General features: G+C 28.4%; 1 protein-coding gene and 1 long non-coding RNA gene across 3 annotated transcripts in view; one reads left to right on the forward strand and one right to left on the reverse strand.

Annotated features, from left to right (window-relative positions):
* LOC124492654 (uncharacterized) overlaps positions 1-25,565 on the forward strand; it is a 71,146-nt gene that overhangs the window by 44,127 nt on the left and 1,454 nt on the right. The window lies entirely within an intron of this gene.
* On the reverse strand, positions 14,122-24,425 carry LOC124492651 (uncharacterized). 2 transcript variants are annotated; one of them, XM_075735142.1, is made up of 5 exons: positions 23,726-24,425; positions 18,694-18,904; positions 15,220-15,817; positions 14,884-15,156; positions 14,122-14,815 (listed from the first exon to the last, which is right to left on the reverse strand). In XM_075735142.1, exons 1-5 carry the CDS (start codon positions 24,172-24,174, stop codon positions 14,289-14,291), a joined length of 2,058 nt encoding a protein of 685 aa, XP_075591257.1. In that variant the 5' UTR covers positions 24,175-24,425; the 3' UTR covers positions 14,122-14,288. The 2 variants fall into 2 exon arrangements, with proteins under 2 accessions (XP_075591257.1, XP_046911563.2); XM_047055607.2 differs by having other exon boundaries at positions 14,884-15,159.

Genomic DNA, 25,565 nt, shown 5'->3' on the forward strand with positions numbered 1-25,565 from the left:
ATTAAATTTTAAAAATCGATTTAACAACAACAACAACAAAAAATTGTCATTTCGATCAGAATATGATCTTGAATAATCGAATCGAAAAGAAAAAATGAGAAAATATGAAAATGAAAAAAAATAAATCACTTGTTTCGGCTTGTTGCGAATGATCTTGATGTAAAGAACTTAACAACAATAGACATTCTGCAATTGAAATTTAACGAACAAAAAAAAAATTCTTGTCACCCTCTTCTCAATTATTCGATGATATAAGCTATGTATGACCCATTCAAGAATGAATTTGGTTTTTTGGTATAATTCAAATTCAAACCGCTTTGAATGCATTTATATGATATTTTTAGCTGCTAAACCAAGCAGTTTGTCTTCATTGATTTGCTTGCATCACCATTATCTTGTATATGGATTAATATTCAAATTTCATCATCATGGTGTGTGTGTGTTTTTTCCACATTTAAGACTTTGATGATGATTATATTATTCAATGGAAAAAAAATTCTCAAATTTCGTTTCATGGCTGTTTTTTTTTTGGTCATAATCTCTTCACTTGAATTAATGCATCCAAATCTCTTAGATAATGTCATTTTGTTTTTCTTTTCTTTTCGTGTTTTTTTTGTCTTGTTGTTAAATTTGAACAGAAAGAGTTATTTACAACAGCCACAAATTTCTCTTTGACCATGCATTGAAACAAGAAATTTTATTTTAGTTTTCCGAAAGTGGAAAAAATCTGATTTGCAGTTTGTTGAAATGCGAGGATACTGTTTTTTTTTATCAACAACAAAAAAAAAATGTTCAATTTCATTTTATCTGAGAATTTTATTTGTTTGTTTTTTTTTCTTTCAATAGATGCATGATGATTTCATTAGAATTAATTTTAGTTGAATTGAATAAAACGACAACAACAACAACAACAATAAAATGACAAAAATTCTTGGAAATCCATGCTAAAGATTTCCATTTACCATGACATGGTCATTGGATTAAGACCATCAAAAAATCTGATTGATTAAATAATCAGAATGATGATGATCATGTTGATTACTATCAAACAACAGCAACAAAAACACCTACGATGATTCAATTTTTTTGTTTTACTCTGTTCAAAGAATTTTTCGTGTGTGTGTGTGTGTGTGTGTGTGATAGAGAAACAAAAAACTAATTTTTGATTAATGATATCTGTCTGGCTGGCTGAATAGGGCTTCTTTTTTTTCTCTCTTGTTAAAAATTATTATTTTTGAAGCAGAAAAAAGAAAAAAGAAAAGAACCCTTGCCATCGTTCATTTAAACTGATAAGGTGATGAGATCAGATTGTTGTTGTTGTTGTTGTTGGGTAATCAGGTTGGTTGATCAATGTGTACGTTGGGAAAAGCAAGAAAAAAAATCGATTATTCCCGATCTTAAAATCGTGGAATTTTTCTTTTCTTTTTTTTGAAAATCAACTCTTGTGTTTACTAGAGTTGAAAATTTAATCAAGAAAAGAAAATTGTATCAATTTATTAATTATGTAATACATTAATTAACTATGTAATCACATTCTATAATAACGGTGAATATTTTTTTTGTTCATGCATGCATGCATGTTCATGTTGTATCAAACTTCTATTTTTTTTTTTTTTTCATATCGATAGTTGGCCAGTCTGTGTTTCAATAATTTCAAGTATCATCATCATCATCAATGATGGTTCTACACACTTGTCACGAATTATGTAATTTTTTCCTCCATAGATAGATAGATATAATTATCTGGTAGTAGTATCCTGTTTATGATATATAAATCATCAATAAGTTTGCATTGTCTTTTTTTTCTCTCATTTTCGTTTCCTAGCATTATTTACATTTTTTTCCCAACTCATGAACATTATCTCATCATCATCGTCATAGGAAATTCCAGAAGCTAATTGAATTATTATTATCTATCGATTTTCTGTTTGTTTATTTATTTAAGATTATCATATCGTCATCATTCTGAATTGACTGATTGACATGATTTGCCATTTTACTTGAATTCAAGTGTATTTTTTTTTGGTGAGTAAGTAAATGAATGAAAAAGATGAAGAAAAAGCGAACATGTAAGTGTATGTGGCAGTGATGATAAGAATCTTTCAATGAATGAGAACCACTTTTCATTGAGAAAAATAATAAATAAATAAATAAAAGGGACAATCAAGATCTGGTGATTATCTTCAAGAGAGAGAAAGAAAAAACCAATTTTTTGTCGTTCTGACAATCTGAATAAAATAAACAAACAAATTCTTGACAAACTTGATGAAATCATGGTTAATTGTTGATTTATTACCATCATCATCATCATCATTACAAAATCGTTACACATTTCAAACATTTTGTTGACCAAATGAATGGTGAGGCCAAAGAAAAATATATTTCGAATGATTCATATACTTTACTTGGCCACTGTTTGTTTAGTTTTTCTGATGATGTTTCGATTTGTATAAATCAAATCGATATACGAATAAATCACACGTTGACAGGCCAATCATTCTTCTTCTTCTTCTTCTTCTTCGTCTTTCGAAGATGTGTATGTGTGCGTGTGTGTGGCCATAGTATTTCATTTCAAATTCATTCATTGATTCATTTTGATGATAATCGACGACGATGATGAGAAAAAAAAATTTGTCACTTGCCTGAAAATGAATGTCATTTGATGATACTATTCTCAACCAATTTCTATTATGTTATGTAATGATGACAGAATCAACTTATTTGTGTAGTGAATGATGTCCATTTTTTTCATTAATTCATCATCACCAAGAAAAAAAAATTGGTGACAATTATTCATTTGAATGAATATCTATTTGATTTGGATTTATTACACGGGATTTATTTTACTATTTGGCTTTTTTTTGTTGCGAAAAAACCAAATATAACCCGTTGGCCATGTTTGTCAGATTATTTCGTTCATTCATTCATTCAACCCTGTAATAAATCAATCAAGGAAAAAAATTTTATACAAACATAAAATCTATTCATTTGAATTTAATGGTGGTGATGTGGAAAAATAAAATTGAAAATTGATTTTTGTCATGGTTTTATTTTCATCCAAACAAAAACAAAAAAAAAATTCACACAAGCACTCACCACATCAAAATTATTTTTTGTTTTTTTTGTTTCGTATCGATAATAGAAGGAAAAAACAAAATATTTTTCATCATTGAATATCATTTCTCTCTTTGCTATATTTATACAACTCTCCAACAAATACAAAAATACTAAGCAACGAAATAATAATTGAATTCAATTTGACGACATGAGCCAAACGACAAGAATGATCCAAATTATTATTACTATTTATATTGCATTATCACATATATCGCTGGATTCTGGAATAAAATTTGTCCAAAGAATGGAACATGTATAGATCTAGAGAGAGAGAGAGGGAGAAAGAGAATATATTGATATTATTATAACGAAAAGAATAATGAGAAACGGTTAATTTTTTTTTCTCTTCATATTTCCTATTCCATTAATAAGTATTCTCGTTGTTGTTGTTGTTGTTGTTATGAGCAACATCAACAACAACAACAAAAGCAAAGATGCTATGAAATGAAATAGAAATGGAGAGAAAAAAAAATTGGAGCTGTCAAATAAGTCAACTCACTACTCACACACACACACAAAGTAAATGTACATTTTTTTTGCCGTCCACATGTGATATGATGATGAAAAGAATAAGTTGGGAACTTTTTGCCAAGTCTGCTGCTGCTGCTGCTGTTGATGCTTAAGGCCGTATTTTATTTCATTTCATTTTTTCTGTTCATTCCAAACTATGATACAACAACAACAACAACAACAACGGGTAACAGCACCTAGTGACATTAATGACAATCATCCTGACTCTCTCTCTTTCTCTCTGTATTTTGAGATGAAAATTAAATGAAAAGAAAAAACTATCGAACGAATGAACAACCAGATAATATCGAAGAATGAAATATTATTTCATCGCCAAGAAAAGAAAAAGAAGAAAACAGAAAAAAATGGTGGAAAAAAAAATTTCATCGACTATGGTGGCCTGCTGCATAAATAACAACTGGATGGAATCCGGATCAAGATCGTTTTTTTTTCGTTGTTTGACCAAATTTTCGTCTTTTCTTTGAATTTTTGTTTTGATCAAGATTTCATACATCCAACCACTTGATGATGACCAGCATTATATGATGATATTATTGCGATTAAGTTGTTTGAGAAGAGAGAAAAAAAATTATTTAACGTTGTCATCGGTCGACGACAATTTATCATCATCATCATTCAAGATTCTTATGGGTTCGAAAAGAAAAAAATATTCAAATTACAAATATTGAAAGGAAAAATAATGTTCAACAATTCAACAACAACAACAAAAAAATCATAGAATGACGTGAATAAAAGATTACCTTTTACGAATGAAAATAGAAAGAAAAAATGAATAAATACACAAAGACAAAATGCAAAACATCTTAACAAATTGCCGAAAAAAATACTGACAGCAACAACAACAACAACAAAGTTTAATTTCATTCAATGTGATTTGTCAAAAGAAGAAGAAGAAGAAGAAAAAAAATCACATCAACCACAAAAACAACAACTAAAATCAATGGATGATGATCAATCAATATTTATTCATTTTTTTTCTTTGGAATTTTTTTTTTTGATTGTCGACAATTATTATCTGTACACGCGACATGTGATTGATAATTTTTAAATTTTTCAATATTTAATAGGTGATGAAAATTTCAATTCAATCGATTGATTGATTGAATGATTAATCATCATCATCATCAGCATTCAATCACAAAGATTCAATCATTTCTTGTTGTTCAGTTGACCAATGATGATGATGATGATGACGATGAATACAAATTCTGCATTATAATAGTCAAGAATTTCTAGTGAATAATAAACATTCAATCTATCAAAATTTTTGAAAGAAAAACAATTAGAATCTTGTCGAAAAGAAAGCTTCTTGTATTGAGAGTGAGATATGTTTGTGTGTATGTGTGTGTTTAATATAAGTTGCACTAAAAAAAAGTGGATTTAAAAATAGCCGAAACAGAAAAAAAACAAACACGAACAACACTGTGTGTGTGTACAAATTTTTTTTTCTCTCTCTCTCTCTCTCTATTCGATCATCGATCATAATCAAAAAGAAAAAGAAAAAAGAAGAAAAAATGTCTCAATCACATAATATATTCAATCCTATCGATTGGCGCCAATTGACTTTTCGTCTTTACATTTTGTCGATAGATTGTTGTTGTTGGTGTTGTTGTTTTTCACCATAATAATACAACAACAACCAAAAGCTTTCAATCAAAAAAAAAAATTCATTGTTCATCTATAATAATTTGTTATTTTTCACTGTTGAATATTTGGATATGTGTCTGTTCAGATTAATTGTATCACCATCATCATCCTGAATGGCGCCCTTGATTCATATTATTCAAGTACTTTATGTGTGTTTTTGGATTTTTTTTTCTTGAGACATAAGACACAAGACAAGATGGATAGACTTTTTAAGGTCAGACCATTGTATATTTATGTGTGTGTGTGATCATTAATTATGATTCGAATAGCAAACTTTCACATACACATATATCATAATCATAATCTATTATTACCAGTGTGGTGATGATATAAAAAGGTAGCAAATAGAATCTATTACACACAAACAAACATAGAATCCATGTATTTTTTTTTCTAACCATAAATGACATTGTATATCTTCGTGTGTAATGGATTATGAAAATGATCATCTTTCAGAAAAAAAATCTCTCTCTCTCTCTCCCTAGTCCATGTCATGTCACGAGAAAATTTCCATTTTTCTCTCGTGATTTTTGTATTATTGATTCTTCATCCATTCATTCAGTTTGTTGTTTAGTTAGCCTGGTTGATTGTTTGGTTGGTGTGTTTTCCTTTTACTTTCATAATCATAATTCAATCAATCAATCATTCAGTTTATTTTTTTTTCTTCTTATCATTTGTTGATTTATTATTCTCTGATGTTGATAAATAATATACATGTCATATATCTATTCATTCATTTATGTTTGCTTGTTTTGGCCATATATCGTCATTATCGTAGCACGTTTTTTTTTCTCCTACTACACTATTGTTGTCGTTGTTGTTGTTTGAGAAACGATTATCACCGTTTTGATGATGATGATGATGATGAAAAGTGATGATTAACATTAGTCACATCTCATTGTAACAAGCTAATTCGTCATTCAATTTTTCCTTGTTAGAATTTGTGTTTTTTTTCTACGTTTCGGGTTTTTTGGGTTTTTCTAATGTTGTTGTTGTTGTTGTTGTTTGATTCCACGAAATTTTCTTGATTGACAAAGACTGATGATCATCATGATGATGGACAGGGCAACAACAAAAATAATGGTGGTTTTCACGTTTTTTTTTCTTCTTTATTTCTACTTGGTATAGATTTTGATGAATCAATGAAAAGTACCGATGTCATGGCTAGATTCATTCAAAAAAATTTTGCGGTTTTTCACACACTCACTCGCACACACACACACACACACATGTCATTGTCATTCGAAATGATTGAATGTGAATTGACACAATTCACTAAATAACAACAACGAAAACTTTTAATTCATTCAACATTGAATTGACCTCTACAAATTATAATGTTTCAAATCGAACACAATTTTTTCTCCATTCTTCAATATGAACCGGAAAAAAATATTCAAAAAAAGGTAGCCCTTACCAACACCGCTAGTTAGTAAGTAGCAAAAATCAAGTCAACAAATAACAAGTCTTGATTTCAAATGTCAATCAAATGTCTCTCATTCTCTCTCTCTCTCCTTAACCTAACTTTACTTAATCAATCAATCAATTTATATTCAGTTTAAAATATCATTGTGTGACATGACCACTAAAAAAAATCAAATATGTGTAGATTGATTTATCGTTTATTTGTGTACCATTCATGACAATGATATGATGTATGATCTGTTTGCTTTGGTTTGGAGGTGAGGGTGGTACTGGCGTTCAAAAAAAAACCACGACTCGTGTTTTTCATGTCATTATTATTATCATCAGGATGTATTCTGTGTGTGTGTGTGGTAATACAACCAGACAAAATTAAATTAACATCTCATCATCAATGTCAATTGAACATCGATCGATTTGAGTTTTGATTTAAAAATGAAAATAAAATGTAAATTCTTTTTTTCCAATACATGATGCGCCATCTTGTGACCAACAATGGCAAAGGTGACAAAAAAAAAATTTCTTGTTACACAATTGAAAATTGATTTCAATTATCGATCAGACACACACACACACACTACAACTGTGATGATTACTTACTATATTATTGATTGAGCTTCTTGTTATTGTTGTTGTTATTGTTGTTGATGTTGTTGAAGACGAATGAAATAGGCGAAGAAAGAAACAACAATCCGTAATCATTACAATCAATCAAAAAAAAAGATTGTGTATTTGGCCCCGAAAAAAAAATTCATTGGAAATTATAGCCCATGAAAATTGTGCTCATACAATACTGCTCGTTATGCTCGTCACACACACACACACACACTCTCAATCATCTTTATCAAACAATGGCCAATAATAATAATAATATTGGATTCAACAAACTAGAGAAAAAAAAATCCGATTGAAAAACATAGATTACGATATCATCAGTGGTTATTATTATTATATTTTTATAACCAGAATCGATCTGTAGTGGTTTTTATTCCAATCAAAAAAAAGAAGAAAAAACTCTTAATGGTAAAACCAGATGATGATGATAATAATAAGAAGATGATGATGAAGTAAACGAAAAAAAAAAATTCAAGTCAATAGAAAAAAACGAAAATAAAGGTAAAGCATATAATTTGTGACCCTGTGTTTTGTGTGTGTGTGTGTGTGGTTAACAATCGTTGGCCAAATAAAAAAAAAAAGAAAGACGAAATCAATCTCCGTAACCTTTTTCTTCAAATCTCTGTGTCTGTTTCACCACCTATTTCATATAGTATATAGTTAGATAATGAAAACAACGAAACGATAAACTTCAATCATCACCTTTAGATTTAGATTCATGATGATGATCATAATAATCTACAATAACTTTTGTCGCATTTGTTGTTGTTGTTGTTGTTGTTATCACCATACTTTGGTGCAGTTACCATTTATGATGATGATAATAATTTAACCCGAATTGTATCATGGCCAAAATAATCAATGTTTGAAAATTATTTCTCACACAGGCACACACACACACACTTGTCTTGTCTTGTAGTGTTTTGTTGATAAGATTTTCATTCAAAGTTTACCGCGATGAAAGAAAATTAGACAAACCAAAAAAAAAAAAAAAACGTAAAGAAAAACGAACAAACTAAGGAATTTTCAATTTATTCTTGTTGTCGTCGTTGTTGTTTTCTTTTTTTTAGTACTTGTCATCGATGTAATGTTTTCAATTTTTTGTTGTTGTTGTTGTTGTTTTGTCTTCATATCCATTCCTTGGTTTGTGTGTGTGTTGGTGTTTCATTTTCTATCATAAGAATGCAACACACACACACACACAAGAAAATGTCATTGACATTGATGTGTAAAAACAAAATTAAACTAGTTTTTTTTTGTTGAGATTACTACCACCAGACCAATCCCTGGATTCTATCGATTGGATTTTTTTTTCGTTGCTTTTTTTAATGTAATGAAACCAAACCAAAAAAAAAATCCAATCAAAATTCATCGACGAAAATTGCCGATTCTACAACAATTAAGAATTAGATTTGATTGAATCATTCAAATGTGGGTACAAAGACCGAAAATTCATTTAAATTGAATGAAATTAACTCTGAATAAATTGCATTGCATACGTATACGTACGCAAAAAATAAAGTGATATGATTGTGACAATGACTAACATGGTTTTTCTAATTAAAATCGATTCAAATTAAATTGCTGGTTTTTTTTTGCTTTTTTCATTAATTCTATCGATAACTAATTGCATTTCTACAACGAAGATCAAAAATTAATTTGATTTGATTTGATTTGATTCAATTTCAAATGTAATAACAATGATCATTGAGAATCATTGTTTTTCCCGACAACAACAATCAACCGATCAGAACTTTGATTAGCCATCAACATTGATGATGACAAAATTGAATCTGACTACAAAATCAGAATTTATCCAAATTGATTTTGAATTTAATCAACGGCTAATTTTTTATGATATTCAAACACTGGAATTCGTTCTGTGTGTGTGTGTGTGTGGGTGTCTACACATTTCACAATATTTTGAAACTATGAAACTTCATGTTTTTTGATTTATCGATGCCTGTCTGTGTAATATGCCATTAGGCGATTTGAATTTTTTTTTTTTGAACATTGTCATTCTCAAATCATATATTGAGATACATATATTGATTGATTACCAGAATCATCATTTACATTAAATGCGTGTGGTTTTTTCTTTCATTCATTAAGCAGTTAGTTCATTTGATTATAAAAAAAAAGTTTCAGACACACCTTGTTTATTTTCATATAAAATGTAGTAGGATGCGCTAAATGTTGGCCACACACAAACAAAAAAAAAAATAAATCTTAATCTTGGATTAAAGAAAACCAAAAAAAAAAAAAAAAACAATCAAATCAAATGAAAAAAAATTGCTTGTTGTCTTTGATGATTATCAAAACAACAACAACGAAAATCTCATTTAGACGCCTAACCTCTCTCTCTCTCTCTCTCTATCTCTCGTAAATCTAATTTTGAACATTTTTTTTGTTCACTACAAATTAATTAATTAATTTTTCTTCATTATAAAGATTCATTTTTTGTAACAAAATAGCTATAACATAGATGTGTGTAGTCCTGAGAAGAAGAAGAAAAAATTCAAAATTCATGATTCATGAAAACAATCAATATTAGATCAATGATAACAAATGAATGGCCAATAAATCACTAAATCTTATTTTTCTTTTTTGTTGAAGATAATGATGATGATGATTACCACGTTATTTATTTCGGATATCCAAAAAAAAACCCATTCATTTTAAGTGTGTGTGTGTGGCGGAAAAAATGGTCAATATACAATAATGGATCTACAGCGATGAAAATCGCATTTTATAGCCTGTGTGTGTGTGTGTGTGTGGCTTATCCGTTTTATCTTGGATGTTTATCTTTCTTTTGATGATGATGATGCTTTAAATCTAAATAGATTTTTTTTCTTTACCCCATTATCATTGGTGTGTTTGTCTTGTTATCACAAAAAAATAATCAAATTTTTGATGATGATCATTATCATCTTTGTGGTTGGCCAGACAGATATCATACATTCGAGTGCCGAAAAAACAAAACAAAAATATGTTGTAATTGAAAAAAAAATTGCTCACCCTCTTTTTTTCTGACCGCTAAAAATTGTTTTTTTTCTTAACAACAACAACAACAACAACTGATGACCAATCGGGCTAATTCTTGCTATGAATGAAAATGATAAAAGAATTTATATCCAGAATGTTTACGTTGATTATTTAACACACCACAACCTACATATGTGGTAGATTTGTTTTTTTTTGTTTTGGACACAAAAAAAACAAATTTTTTTCATTTAGGTCTCTCCTAGAAAATTATTTTTCCTTTTTTTTGATTGAGTTTTTTGCTATTCATTGGATTTTTTTTCTTTGTTCATATTATTGCTCTGAGGAAAAAGTCTTTGAAATTGAATTTTTTTCCACTTTGAAGGTATTTTCTCAGTTTCTAAATAATTTAGCAATTCTACATAGAGAATCGTTCAAAAAAAAAATGCAAATATGTCAACCCTTTTGGCTGATTTTCGGTATTTTATTTTGTTAAGAAAAAAAATCATCATTATTCAATGAAAATGTTGTTCTCCACCAGCATGCAATAGCTCGATGATTATGATTATGATTACATGACAAGACATCGTTTGACAGGTTTTCAAATATTCTTTGATTATATCACCGGCGGCAACGGCTTTAATATTAATTTGTCTCTAGCCTGTTTTTTTTTATTTCATTCAATTTTGTTGTTATTTATTATGATTTGAAATTTTTGTTCCTCATTATTCACATTTGGTCTGTTGCTTGGGTGAATGTTTTTACAAACGAACACGACATTTGTTCAATTTTTTTAGTTGATAATTGAAAAAAGTTTCAAATCAAAAAAAAAAAGAATTATGATGTAAATGTAGTTTATATTCGTGTGTGTGTGTGTGTGTGTTTGAAATAAGAAAAAAAAATGCTTAAAATGGCTGAAATTCCATCATTTACACTCAACTGATTAAAATGCTGTTTACAGCGAAAAAAAAGAAGAAAATAATTGATAAACTTGTCAATCAAAATTTATGACCAATATTTATTCATAATTTGATTGATTGATATGCGAATCAAATCAATGTAATCGGCAATGATTTGATTTTCTTCTTCATCTTGTTATCCAAGAGAAAAAAAAACACTCATGAATATCATTTGATCATGATTGACTGATTGATTGATCATGTGATATTGAAAAAAAATCAAAACTTTTTTACCATTTTTTCTTGATTCTGATTCTCAATATATGGAATTTTTTTTTGTTCGTATTTCAATTTCATTTTTTTTCTTTTTCTAATTAAAGTAATTAAAATGAATAAATCATGTGATGATGGAAAATGAGAGAAATTTTTATTTTCTCGATAATTATAATTGCGATTCATTTCTCCATCAACTAATGCGTCCCATCTGAACGAATTGCTCTAAAACTGACAATCCAAAAAAAGACACGTATTAATTAGGCGATGAAGAATTTTATTATTCCAATTCTGGATTCATGTCTAAACTATGATGATGATTCACATGTGTATAATCATCATCATCATCATCATCATGATCCTGGAACACAACAACAACAGCAGCCTCACAAAATTCAAACTACACACACACTACCAGACATGAATAGATTACATTTTTTTTTGTTGTTGGAAAATTGCTTCTTTTCCATGTTGACCATATCGAATGTTGTGAATGGTGTGGGTATCCATTGAGCCATTTTTCATTCCAATCCATCAATGTCAAATTCTCGTTCTTTTTTTTCTCGTTTCATTTTAGTTTTGTGTTCTTTTTTTTCTAATATCTTCACTGACTGATATGGAACATTGTTGTTGTTGGTCTTGTGCCACGTTTTTAGTAAAAGCAAATTTTTTTTGCTTCTTCTATCACTAGCACGATGTATTCTCATTCATTTATTCATTCATAGTCAATGGAAGACCAGCATAAAACAAAATCAATGCACATGAATGAATAACACAAAGAATTTAGAACCAAAAATTCTATATTTAAATTTTTTTTGCATATACAACCATTATAATAATATGATTTCAAATGTTTTTTCATCATCATCATCATGATTATAATGAAAGCCAATGGTTCATTTCATTTTCATTTCATTTTTATTTGATTGTGATTATGATGATGATGATGAAACCAACCAAGTGATCCATTTAAGCGAATGTTATTATAATTATATATGCTGCTGCTGCTGCTTTAGTTGCTTTAGTGTGTTGGTCTTGCTTGTATTGATGGATTTGTCATCTATACGAATCTGGAATACACTTTTGTATTCCAGTGAATGATTGATAAAATAATTTTTTCCCATTAATAATAGATACATACAATAAAAGAGAGAGTGAGAGATGAAAGTGGAGATATTAGTCGTCATTTTTTAAATGAAAACTATTCAATCATCTAGATTTTTGGTTGATTTTTCTGTTGATCGTATCATTTTGTAGAATGATTGAAAAAAGTTGACATTCAAAGTCCTGCTTATTATCCTGATGATGATCCAGAATATCTAATCAACTCTATGTCTTGTGGGTGATTCAAGGCATACACTTGTATGACAACAAAAACCATTTGAATGAATCATCTATTCGTATTGGAATGAATGAATTCACATTCTGACTGACTTTATCATCATCATCATCATTACAACCGCTCACCTTGATTGACTTTCTACAGATGTGATGTAAAGTCTATAAAGTATTATCATTATCATTGAAAAAAAATTGATTGCATGAATATTTTTTGATTGATTATAACATTATTAATCTGCGAAATGAATCATGTTTTCATGTTGATTAAAATTGGAAAAAAAACCTAAATTTTCAGTACCAAATGTTGAAAGTGATCAAATTTTTTTTATGGCTTGTTTTTCAGAGATTTCATTAGAAAAGCAGAAATTTCTATGTCTTTTTTTTCTCGTTGCTGTTAATGATTTTCAACAGCGCGATTGATTCATTCATTCATTCATGTCAATCGGATTATTTTTTTTTCGTTTTGTTTTTATTAAGCATCTTTAGCCAGTATTTTTGTTTCTCAAAAGATAAATTAACACATCACCTTCATCATTCGATGATATAGACTTTTTTTTATTTTGTTTGAAACGAAAATTTTCATCAATTATTATCGTTGAACGGTTTTTTGGCCCGTGAATTGTGCTCTGATAATAATAATAATAATAATAATCGTAACACACGCAAATCGCCAACGCCAATGTTCACACACACGCATTTCTTTTTTCACCTGTCATCAACTTAATTCCGAAATTAATGTTTTCTTTGTCTTTGATTTTTTTTTCGTTATTTCTTTCATTTGAAAAAACCTTGTCTTTATTTGAAAAATTCATTTCAAATGTTTCATTTGTCATATAATTTGTAATCGGTCATTTTGTTTGGTTAATTTATTTTTTGAATTACATCATCCCATGACAACAAAAAAAAAATTTCAAAATTGCAGAGCTACTGACGCCATCTGCAGGACTAATTGAGAAGTTTCTTGAAAAAAATTCGAAATTTTTTTTTTAGAATTTTTCCAATCATTTAAAAATGGTTTCGAATGTGAATAATCAAAATCTTTCAAATAATAATCGTATTGAAAATGTCTGCAAATTGTAATCGTATAGAAGATCCAGAAGTGTATTCGCTTTTGAATGATGTTACCAAACGAATCGATCATATTCGACAATTGTTGGAAAGTGAAAAAACTTGATGCTTCAGGTCGATTCAAATGTTATGTCGCCAATCTGATCGATAATTTGGAATTTCAACTTAATGATGGATCGCTTGTGGTCCATGATGATGCAGAAGAATCGAAACTATCCAATCATTAATGGAAAATGTTCCAATTTTTATTTAAATTGATTCTTGCCAAATGAAAAAACGTTTACAATAAAATTAAAATATTTTGAAAAAAATCTAACATATTGAAAATGAGCGAAAATTATCAAAATTCTAAAAAAAAAATTCAATTTCTGAACAGCAGCACTGTGTTATGTGTTAATGTTTACGTGGATTATTATTTTGATCTTTACCACTGGATTTATTTTTTCGTGAAAATATATTCCTCAATGATGACGATGATGGTGATGAACTAGTTCTTGGATGAAATTTTGTATTCTTCCGTAATAATGACGGATTTATGCCATAAATTTCATTATTATCATTGATGGCATTATCGATGTTGTTGTTATTGATGGAACCACGACCATGATTATTCATTTGTGCAGGAATCATCGATGGTGGCGGTGGTGGTGGCGGTATCATTGTAATTGGATCAAATATTGTTGAACGAAAAACATCATTATGATTCGGATAGAATGAATTCATATTCAATGATGATGATGATGATGATGGTTGTTGATTGTTCCATAATTTTTTTGCAATCATTGCTTTACGAACAATTGGTGGTTGATTTGTACGTGGCATCATCGGATAACGTTGATTTGATTGTTGTTGTTGTTGTTGATTATTATTATAAAATTTTGGTACATGTGCACTTAATCCATAAAAATATGGATCATCATCTATGTATGGGATATAAATATTTCAATCATCATCAAATAATTTAATTTTTGTTATTATAGAAAATTACCTAGATTTGACGAAAGAGGTCTCTGCTGCTGTTGTTGTTGTTGTTGTTTTATCATTATCACATTATTATTATTATTATTATTATCATCTTCATAATCCGGTTCCGGTAATGTTAATGGTGGATTTTTATTATTTAAATCACGTGGTGGTAGCTTTGGTGGTAATAATGAATTTGATTGATGGTGATTATTATTATTATTATAATGAAAATGATAATGGCCATTTTGGAATTTCGATGACGATGAAATTGTTATTGGTAATGAATAGAAATTATCTTCTGTTGAAAGAAAAAATTAGCATAATTATCGTTATGAAAAAAAACCAACTGATAACAAACCAGCAATTCTGTTGATTGATGATGATGATGGTGGTAATAATTTCATCAACATTTCCAATGCAACCAGATTTATCAATATACACCATACAGGTGTATTTAGCAACAATTCATCCGTATTGATCGATACAAACGATATGAAACAGAAACATTTCTGTTCTAACAGACGTGTATTTGGTGTTGATAATCGAAATTCATTCAATAGATCATTATGATATTGTTTCATATCAAACAATTGTATCGATTTTCGTTGTTCAATTTTTTCAATAATCATATTATCCATTTTATCGAAATGAATCAAAAACACATCAGCATCGGTTATACGTTTCACCAAAAGATTACCATTTTCATCCATACGTATTTTAATACCATCATTAATTTGATTTTTAATTTCAAAACATTTTCTATCACGCATTGGATTTTTGAAACCATTCAAACCAATACGATGACCATCGAATCCAATGTTAAAACCATTAATGGTCAATATTGGTGTACGTGCATATGCTTTAGCCACACGACGATTACGTTCCATACAGATAACTTTGGCCCATATTTCATCATCGATTTGATCCCATTTCGTAATGATTTCATCGACATGATCCTGTTTTTTGTTCGGTGGGTGATAGAAAAGGAATTTGTATTAATTAATTGAAATCAAATGATGAAATTATCCATTTCATTTTTTATTTGTCATTTACAAAAAATTGTATTGTTTATTAACGTGTGGATTTTGATAATTGACAAAAGAAAATAAGACGAAAACAAAACAAAAAACAAACCAACGCCCCGTTTATGACCACTTGTTGTGCAAATATGAATATATGATATTTCAAAACAACAATCAATCGAATAGGCAACAAATCCGGATCGATAATTGATCGATTTGAATTTTTTTTGATACATAATCAATATATGAACGAATGATAAAATCACAAATTGTGTGTTTGAGGGAAAAGTCCTGAATCTAGATGACAATGTTCAACAGCAAGCAACCATTGAATCAATCGATTTCGTTTGTGTGTGTGTACAATTTTTATTATCCTAATCCAAATGAAAGAGAAACCTTGAATGTTTTTTTTTCATTTCGCTAAAATTTGAAATGGATACATTTCCATCCATTGTTGTAATCCATCAAATCTAATTCTAAATTTTTTTTCCACCACTCTGTGAAAATAAAAGTGAAAATGAAAATGAAATCCGTTTTTTCTTTCTTTCTCTCAAGATGATTGGTTTTGTTTTGTTTTTTTTTATTGTTTGAATCGATGACAATTTATGGTATCAATATCATAATGATGATGATGATGTAATTTCTACAAAAAAAAAACAACAACAACAACAACAATAATCCATGAATGATGATGACTTTTGATAATCAATCTATTTATTTTAATGATAATGATACATCACATATGATCCTTGATGATAAATTTGATTCATTTTTTTTGTATTACAAATTGAAATGATGAAATAAAAACCTAATGAACTTTTTTCGTTGTTGTTGTTGTTGATCTAAATGTGGAACCAACAGCCACAACAACAACAAATGATTGATCAGAAAAAAGGATTGTTTTTTTTTGTTCAGTGTCAAAATTTGTATTATATTCATAGGCTTTATGAATAATAATAACAACAACAACAGCAAAGTCGATATTAAGGCAAAGTCATTTATTGTTTGTGTGATAAAGATGGTCAAATAATAACACATGGCGGTGTTTACTTTCAATTGTTCATAATTCGTAGACACAAATGGATCAAAACGCAATGAAAAAAAGCACATTTAACATTCATTGTGTGTGTGCGTATAATAATCTATTTGAAATTCAATCTAATCAATAAATCTATCGTATCGATATTTCGATCATTGAAATATAACAATCATTTATGAATCAAAATTATTATCTGTACATTATTCAGACCGTTGTGGTCTCAAATGGTATACAGAAAAAATAATGATAAAAAAAACACAATGGTTATCATCATTGATATGATTGATGCATTAAGTCACACCTACGATCAATGAATGAATGAATGATCTGATGATGATGATGAAAAGTGTAAAAACAAAGATTTGAAAGGTGTAAATTTGGCAATTTTTTTTTTTGGCTTGTTCATTGATAATGGATTTGAATATAGAATAGAATCAAAATGAATTCTATCTTTTTTTTTCTCCTTTCCCGTTGTTGTTGTTGTTTGGTTATTTTTTTTTTTTGAAATTTAAAAAATAAATTCAAGGATTATTCAATTAATAATACCTTGTTTTTCATGGAATTCACATCACAACAATAAAGATGTAAATGACATGAAATCACGCTCAGTACTGTGTGTGTGTGTGATATACTTTGATTTTTTTTTTGGAAAAAAATTTGTTCCAGAAACAAATTAAATGTGAAATTTTTTTTCTTTCATTCTTTTTTTTTTTTTTTGATTGATGATGACCCTGATTTTACAATTATACATTTTTGTTTGCAATAAATTTTTCATTCATTATTTCAACAACAACCGTGATGATGATGATAATGCGGGCCATTTTACAATGGTGAATATTCTCTCTCCTCTCAATCTCTCGTTTTTTCTCTGTTTCTTGTGGATCCTAGCCTTATGCATAAAATGATGGTTTCGAAATTCTTGGAATGAAAAATTTTATTTTGAATTTGAATTTTCAAATTTTTAAATTAACATTTGACACGGAACGAATGAATATAAAGATTTAGAGATTTAAAGATGTTATCGATCACACACACACACAGCATACACGATAATTATCGATTATCATTGAAAATCAAAATTGCCAAAATTTCTTCATTCTATCTAATTGCATATTTTAAATCAAATCTATCAAATGAATTAATTTTGATGTCGTTTTTTTTCGATTGATTTCCAATAATTTTTTCTTTTTCGTTGATCAATCAATGAATGTCAAGGTCATCATCATAATTGATAATCGATAATTGATCAGTCGCGTCTACAATTTGATGATTTTCATTCACTGTCTTTCAACAGAGATGTATATTATTCAATCAGCAAAAAAAAAAAAAAAAAATCTTTCAATCTAACATCAAACTTCTTTCTTTGATTGTTGCAAATAATTATCATTAATGGAGGCAATGGAAAAAATTTTTTTTCTGTTTTGTTTATTATTACGCCCAATGTGTACACATTGTCCATTTGATTTTTGATGTGTGAGCGTGAATGAAAATGTTTGAAATGGACAATGGTAGCGTTAAACTTGTAATTTTTTTTTCGCTATTATTATTGCTGCTGTAATTCAAACAAAAATTTCTCAAGTTTACACACACACACACACAAATGATCTCGTAATACTTATTTTGGATTGTTAAATTCAGCAAAAAAAAAAAAATCAAATCAAATGGATTGTCCATTCAATTAGATTTATTGAATATAATCTTTGCCACTGTAATTTGATCGATTTTTTGTTTTCTTCATTCAGATTAAATGTGAAAAGAAAATTTTCCATACCGATATAAGTTTGGTTTTATTGTACCAAACATCTTCATCGTGTTGTTGTTGTTGTTGTTGTTGAGTGAAACTTGTATAATCATCCGATGTTGTTGTTGTACTGCTATTATTCAATGCATCACGTGAACGGGATAAAATTCTTCGCCGGCTTATCATATTATTATTGTCCACTGAACTGGATGATGATGAACAAAGTGAATTTGGATCAGAACTAGAGAATTTTTGAAAAGAAAAAAAGAAAAATGGTTAAATTTTAAATTTTTTTCCGTTTGTAAAATGCGGAAGCTTATTGTTTAAGTTTTGTTTTCAAATCATTCATTTGTTCTTTTGTTTTTCAATTGTCAAATATCGATAATAATGTGATCGATAATAATCGTTAGGGTTTAATGGTGGTAAAAAACGAATTTTTTTTTACAAAAAAAAATTGGTTACCAATTAATCCATTGCTGCCAATTGTTTGTTTTATATTTGTGGATTATTAATCTCAATCACCAATCGAATAGGCAAATTATTTTGTCATCATCATCGAACATTGATTTGATTGATTGATGTTTTCGGCAATAATAATCTCCATTATGGTATGCATTATTAAAATTTCAGATTATGGATAAAAACACAATACAGGATAACAAACAAACAAACAAACGAACAAACAAAAAACCAAACCTTATCTGTTTTCATTACATTTATAGAAAAAAAATCGTTGATTCATTCATTCACATAAAAATTCATTCAAGCAGGAAAAAGTAATCAATTCACAATTGTCTCATTCAATGTTAATTGTTTTGATCGATCATAAGAAATAAGAAATGGTGATTTGATATTCATAACGAGTTTTTATTTGATTTTTTTTCTTCTTTTTCAATATGGAAAATTCAAATTTGAATGTTTGAAGATGGTTTCGTATAAATCAATGTAGACATTGTATTTAATGTAAATGACCCTTTAGAATCATTGAATTTTGTTGTTGTTGTTGTTGTTGATTAATTTAAAGTTTATCATAATCAACAAATAATGATGGCTCATAATCTATCCATCCATTATTCAAGGCTATTTTACATTCTTTTTTTTCCAATGACCCAATTGTAATTTATATTTTATATTTTCATTTAAATTTCAGTCTGTTTTACACATTGAATAAACTCTTTGATTCCGAGAATTTTTTTCTGTTGTTGTTGTTGTTGTTGAATTATGAAAAATCATTTCATGATCAAACATTTTGTCCGTTGGTAGTCTATAACATTTGTCAGTTGTTTTTTTTTTGTTGAAAAAAAAATCTAAATACTTGACGTGGTTATTCACTTTTGACTGAAAAGTCAAGTTTAATAATACACATAAACACTGCAGCAACAACGGTCAAAACCATTGTCCATTTATTCAGATTGAATATTTAAATTTTTCTTTTTTTTTCGTTTTATCACATTAATTAGATCATTCAATATATTTAAATTTAATGTGAAAAACACGTGTTGATGAAAAATATTATTACGTTTTATGGTCATTATCATTATATCGATCAAATTGATTGATCTTTTGAATAAAATGATTGCTTTAATTGATGTGAACAACAACAACAACAACGAAAAGAGAAAAAAAACATCCAAATCTTCAACACTATTTTTCATAGCGAAAATATATAAATCATATCAAATTATGTGTGATGTGTGTGTGTGTGTGTTGATGATTGTTGTTCACATTCGGTAAACGATGTCCAGACCTATTTATCATTTTAGTTGATTGAACACAACAACGAAGGTTTTTTCTTTCTTTCAATCTTTTGGAAAAAATTTTCTTCATTTTTTGGATGTCATTCAAATTGAATTTGATTCGCCAATTATTCAATCGCAAAATGAAATTTAACTTTCTTTTCTCTTCAATAAAGCGAATCATTGAGTGGAAAAAAATGAAACTTTTTGAATGAGCCAGATTTATTCAAAAAAAAAAAAAAAAACGAAAACATTGACTGAATGCTGAATTGTGAATCAGTGAAACAGTGTTTTGATCTCATCATATGATTGGTGATGATTGAATCGAAAAAAAAACAAAAATCAATTATCACATCTATTGTGGAATGGCAAAGGAATGGATGCGTTTTAATTTGGATCAACAAAATGACCAAGTCGTGTGTGTAACTATGGTAGTAGTAGCAGCAGCAGCAGTAACTTGTTCAGTAAGTTCTAAACTTTCTGCATGCATGCATGCAAATGAATAACAAACAAACTGTGAAGAAAAAAAAATAAAAAAAATTGATGATCGAAAATGAATTGAAGCCAATTCTTTTTTTTTCTTTCAATTTCTTGGGCCACTTTTTTTACGCTAACAAAAAAAACTAAAATTATACATACATACAGAGAAAAAAAAATGAAACTGATTTTTTTTTAGAGTGAATGAATGAACTAAAACGCGCTCACACCTAAATCACATTGTCATGTTTTTTTTTCTCTCGTTGTATGTGCGTATTTTTTTATAATATATTTAATTTGAAACTTGAACAACACAACGAATGTTCGTTTTCTTTTTTCATTTCATTTCATCCCCTAAATGAAAAGTTTTAACCTTCGACCATCCAAGCAAACAGCAACAACAATATATCTATGGACAATGGCTATTTTCTGGAACAATTGCGATACAATTAAAATATGGCAAAGAAAAATTGAAAATTCTAGGTTAATCTCAATTCATTCATTCATTCATTTGTTTTGTTTTGTTTTGATTTTGATGTTTTTTTAATAAAAACGCAGAAAATCAGCATTTTTTTTATGGCGCTCAATTTTAAAAATTTTAATCACAAAATTGGTGACAATCACAAATTTTTCTACATCAATCAGATGTATTGATTTTGATGATAAAATGATGGAAAACTTGGATTAAAAGTGTAAAGTTTCTAGTTTATTCGATAAAGATGTTACGGTGACAAAATGTGATTCTTATCAATGATAATCAATTGATGCCATCTTTGTGTAATTTAAAATTGTACAGAGAAAAAAAAACATGATGATGATGATGTGGCTATATGGTGGTCATAATCATCATATGAAATGAAATGAAAAAAAAAATTATTTCAATTTTAAGCATATAATATTGATGATGATGATGATCGTAAACATCATCATGATAATGGTCAAATTTAAATGATACAAAAAAAATCCGATTATATGGATTAGATTTGTTTAACCTTGGTTATAGATTGAAATCAAGTGAAAGATTTGTATCAAAGTTGAAATATATAATTTATTTTCCGTGTAATAATCATTTTATTATATTTGATTCGATTTGCTTACGATGCGTTGATATTGTGGTCAAACACACATTCATGTGACCAATGTGAAAAAAAAACATTTGACATTTTTTTTTCTTCCATTTTCACACCATCATCATTGTTATTGTTTATGAATTTTGAATTTTTGTTTTCTATTGTTCTACATTCACAAACACCACACACGCATTCATTTTAATCTGTTTTTTTTTTGTTTTTTGATTTTAGCATCTCATTATTCATTGAATTGTTTTGGGGCATTAGAATGCAATATATGCAAATGCAAATTGAAAGGGTTTTTTTTATTTGGCAAATGATGAATAATCCTTTCATGTTTTTTTTCTCATTTAAATGATGATGATGATGATTACCTTGATGAGACACCTCGTAAAATAACAAAAAACAAAAAAAAAGATTAATATATCAGAAAACAATTATCCAAATTTCCAAATTAAGACATAATTATAAACATTGAATGGATATTTATGTGTGTGTGTGTGTGTGTGTGTGTATGAGTAGGTTGTTCTTTAATTTCAGTGTCAAAGGTTGGCAAAGAAATTAATTATGATATATATCTTTGTGTATCTGTAATTGTTTCTTGTTCTGTATTTTTTTCGCATCTTCAAAATGATTAGCCCTTAAATAGCTACAAAAATCAAACACTACTTTATTATTCATCATCATCATCAATAGCAACGTATATGTAGAGAGAAAATTATCATTTATCTCACTTCAAGTTCAACGTAAAAAATTATTCAAAATTATTCAAATTATTGAAGGATTGATCAATGATACGGATGATCAGTATCATCATGGGAAAAAAAATCAAACAACCAAGCACGACATTTTTTTCCATGTCACGAACATTGTGATTAATGCAAAAAAAAACAAAAACGGTAACGTAACAATAAAAAAAACGGATTAAAAATTCACAAAATTGCCACATCAAATATTAAAAGTCGCACGCAGTGGAAGCAAATTAAAGTGAAAACCATTTTTTTTCATCATTCCTTTAACATTTAGTGTATGTGGGAAACTCATCTTTTATGATGATAATCATGGATGATCTGAATGTCATTCAAATTCATCCAATTTAAATTTCTTCCAACTAATTTTCTGATTAATAATTTGTACACAACATTTGCACGATAAAAAATCATGTTTTTCGTTTTATTTTGATTGCTGACAAAAATTTTTTTTTTTGATGATTGAATAGAATTCCGAGGTGTGAAATTCAATTCCTTTACAATCGATGATTATGATCACAGAAAAAGACTGCGAATAAGCTTTATTCATTGATAATGTTATCACCATTGTGAATGGTATCAATGATAAGATTTTTTTTATTGTTGATCATTATCGGAAAAAGGAAATGAATCTCAATCGAATCATCAATCAATAAAAATAATCGATCAGAAATTTTCCAGATACTTGTTGACACATACTCAATGGTCTTCCAAACTGCCGGTGCTGGAAAAATAGACAACTGTTTGATCAACTCGATCATTGATCTTTTTTTTCTTGAAATCAACGTATGTTTGTCGATATACAAGATAATTAACCGAAAAAAAATGTTACTGGAAATTGTAAATCAAAATCTTTTGATAAAAATCAATCGATCGATCTATCAATTTGATTTGGCAATAAAAAAAAATAAAAAATGAACAAAGTTCAAACAACAATCATCGATTGTTGTAAAGTAAAGTAATTAACAAACAGAAATAAATAAAAACAATCGATACAAAATCATCGATTATTATTATTATTATTGCTCACCTGGTATCTGAACTGGTATTGAAACTATCTTGGCTATCATAGCTGATTTTCACTTTTGTACGGCCACTATTTGGAACTAAATTATTATTATTATTGATGGCCAACAATGAAATCATACTGGTCGAATGAATTTTACGTAATTTTTTGGCATCTTTTTTATTATTATTTCCATTTCCTTTGCTGTTGTTGTTGTTGTTATTGTTGTTGTTGACATTGATAATTGATTGATCAGTTGATAGTTGTTGTGGTTTAAATAATTTATTTGCATTACTATATAACGATAGATTTGGATTGATAATAGTTCTGTTATTGATTGAATCATGGTTGTTGTTCATTGAATTATTGTTGTGGTTGTTGTTAATATTGTTGGCCGCACGCAATACACTGGGTCCATCACATTTTTTTGATGGTGGTCGACTTGGAAATAGATTCCGTTGTATGAGTGGCATTATTTTTTTTTTGGTTATTTCAAAGGAAACGGAAACAAATTTTCGATGCAATCAAAACCTCATATTTTTTTTTGTTGACATTCACTGAATTTGATGAATTTTTTTTTGTTGTTGTTCGTTTATTAAATTCTAGAAAAACAGCCACATATTTGTTAAACACATTCGCACACAACGACTACGATATATCAATGTCGATTGATTTCTATGAACACGTACTGACAACTGTAACACACACACACACACGCAAGCAAATCAGATTGAGACATGAAAATTCCAATCACCACTCATACACTCATACACACATGTTCTTAGGAAAGAAAAAAAAAATTTTTCTTCTTAAAAATTACTTTTCTCTCTTTTTATTCCCCCCTCTCTTTAATTCATTTTATATTTTAGTGTATTTAGAGAGAACTGGAATGAGAGATAGATTTGTTTTAAATTCAAAAAAAAGAGAGATAGATTGAAAATGAACAACAACAAAACACACAAGTACGAAAAAAAAACGAATGAATGAATTACATTGACAAATCAATATCAGGAACAAAACTACAGTGTTAAACTTTCTATAATACTATTCTTATATATACGTGTGCAGGCAAATTATTGAATCGATTTTAAAGGTGGTTCATTTTTTTTCATCTATCTCTCTTTTTATTATTCCAAATTCATTATGATCATTTGTTGTTACCACTTTCACATATGATATTGAAATTAATGATTTCGTTTTTTTTTCCTTTACAATTCCAAATTGGATTCATAGAGATTATATTTGTTTGATTTGTTGCAGTCCAAATACAATTTGGAAAGAAAGGGGCAATTTTCTGTGGATGTGAAATGAATAATTTTCATCCGATCTGCGCACATGTGCGTATGTGTGTGTGTATGAATTGGATTTTTGAATTTTTAATCAATTGAAAATGATGAAAATCGATCAAATCAATGTATGTAGTGATAGATTGATTATCAATCAATCAAAATTGACGAAAAAAAAGAATCAATTTACAACATACGGAAACATGTGTTTTTCTGTTGTTGCTGTTGTTGTTGTTTCGACTTGTTGAACACCAGAAAATAAAACAACAATAATCATTGGTCCGTAAGATTTATTTTATTTATATTTATTGATTTCAATCTCAATCATATAGTGACAAACAAACAAGCAAAACAAAACAACATGGTTCGACATTTTGTTCCAGATTTTTTTATTGTTGAATAAATTTAAAATGAAAGAATGAAAAAATTAAAATCGTAATAATAAGTAAATGATTTTTCATTATTCGTCTTTGTCATTGTGGTGGTGGTGGTGGCGGTGATGATGATGTCCTGGTGCCAAAGTGTTGTTGTTTTTTGTTTGTTTTTTGTTGTTGTTGTTGTTATTTGATTATCGGTGA

This window comes from Dermatophagoides farinae, chromosome 1, assembly GCF_024713945.1.
Source record: "Dermatophagoides farinae isolate YC_2012a chromosome 1, ASM2471394v1, whole genome shotgun sequence".
NCBI classification, from domain to species: domain Eukaryota; kingdom Metazoa; phylum Arthropoda; class Arachnida; order Sarcoptiformes; family Pyroglyphidae; genus Dermatophagoides; species Dermatophagoides farinae.

What these genes read in the sequence shown, in the direction of transcription:
- LOC124492651 (XM_047055607.2), bottom strand. Translation starts at nt 24,174, where the DNA reads ATGCCACTCATACAACGGAATCTATTTCCAAGTCGACCACCATCAAAA. An exon ending in ATAAAACCAAACTTATATCG is followed by an intron (nt 15,818 to 18,693) that starts GTATGGAAAATT and finishes AACAAAAAACAG; the next exon opens with GATCATGTCGATGAAATCAT. An exon ending in ATCAATCAACAGAATTGCTG is followed by an intron (nt 15,160 to 15,219) that starts GTTTGTTATCAG and finishes TTCTTTCAACAG; the next exon opens with AAGATAATTTCTATTCATTA.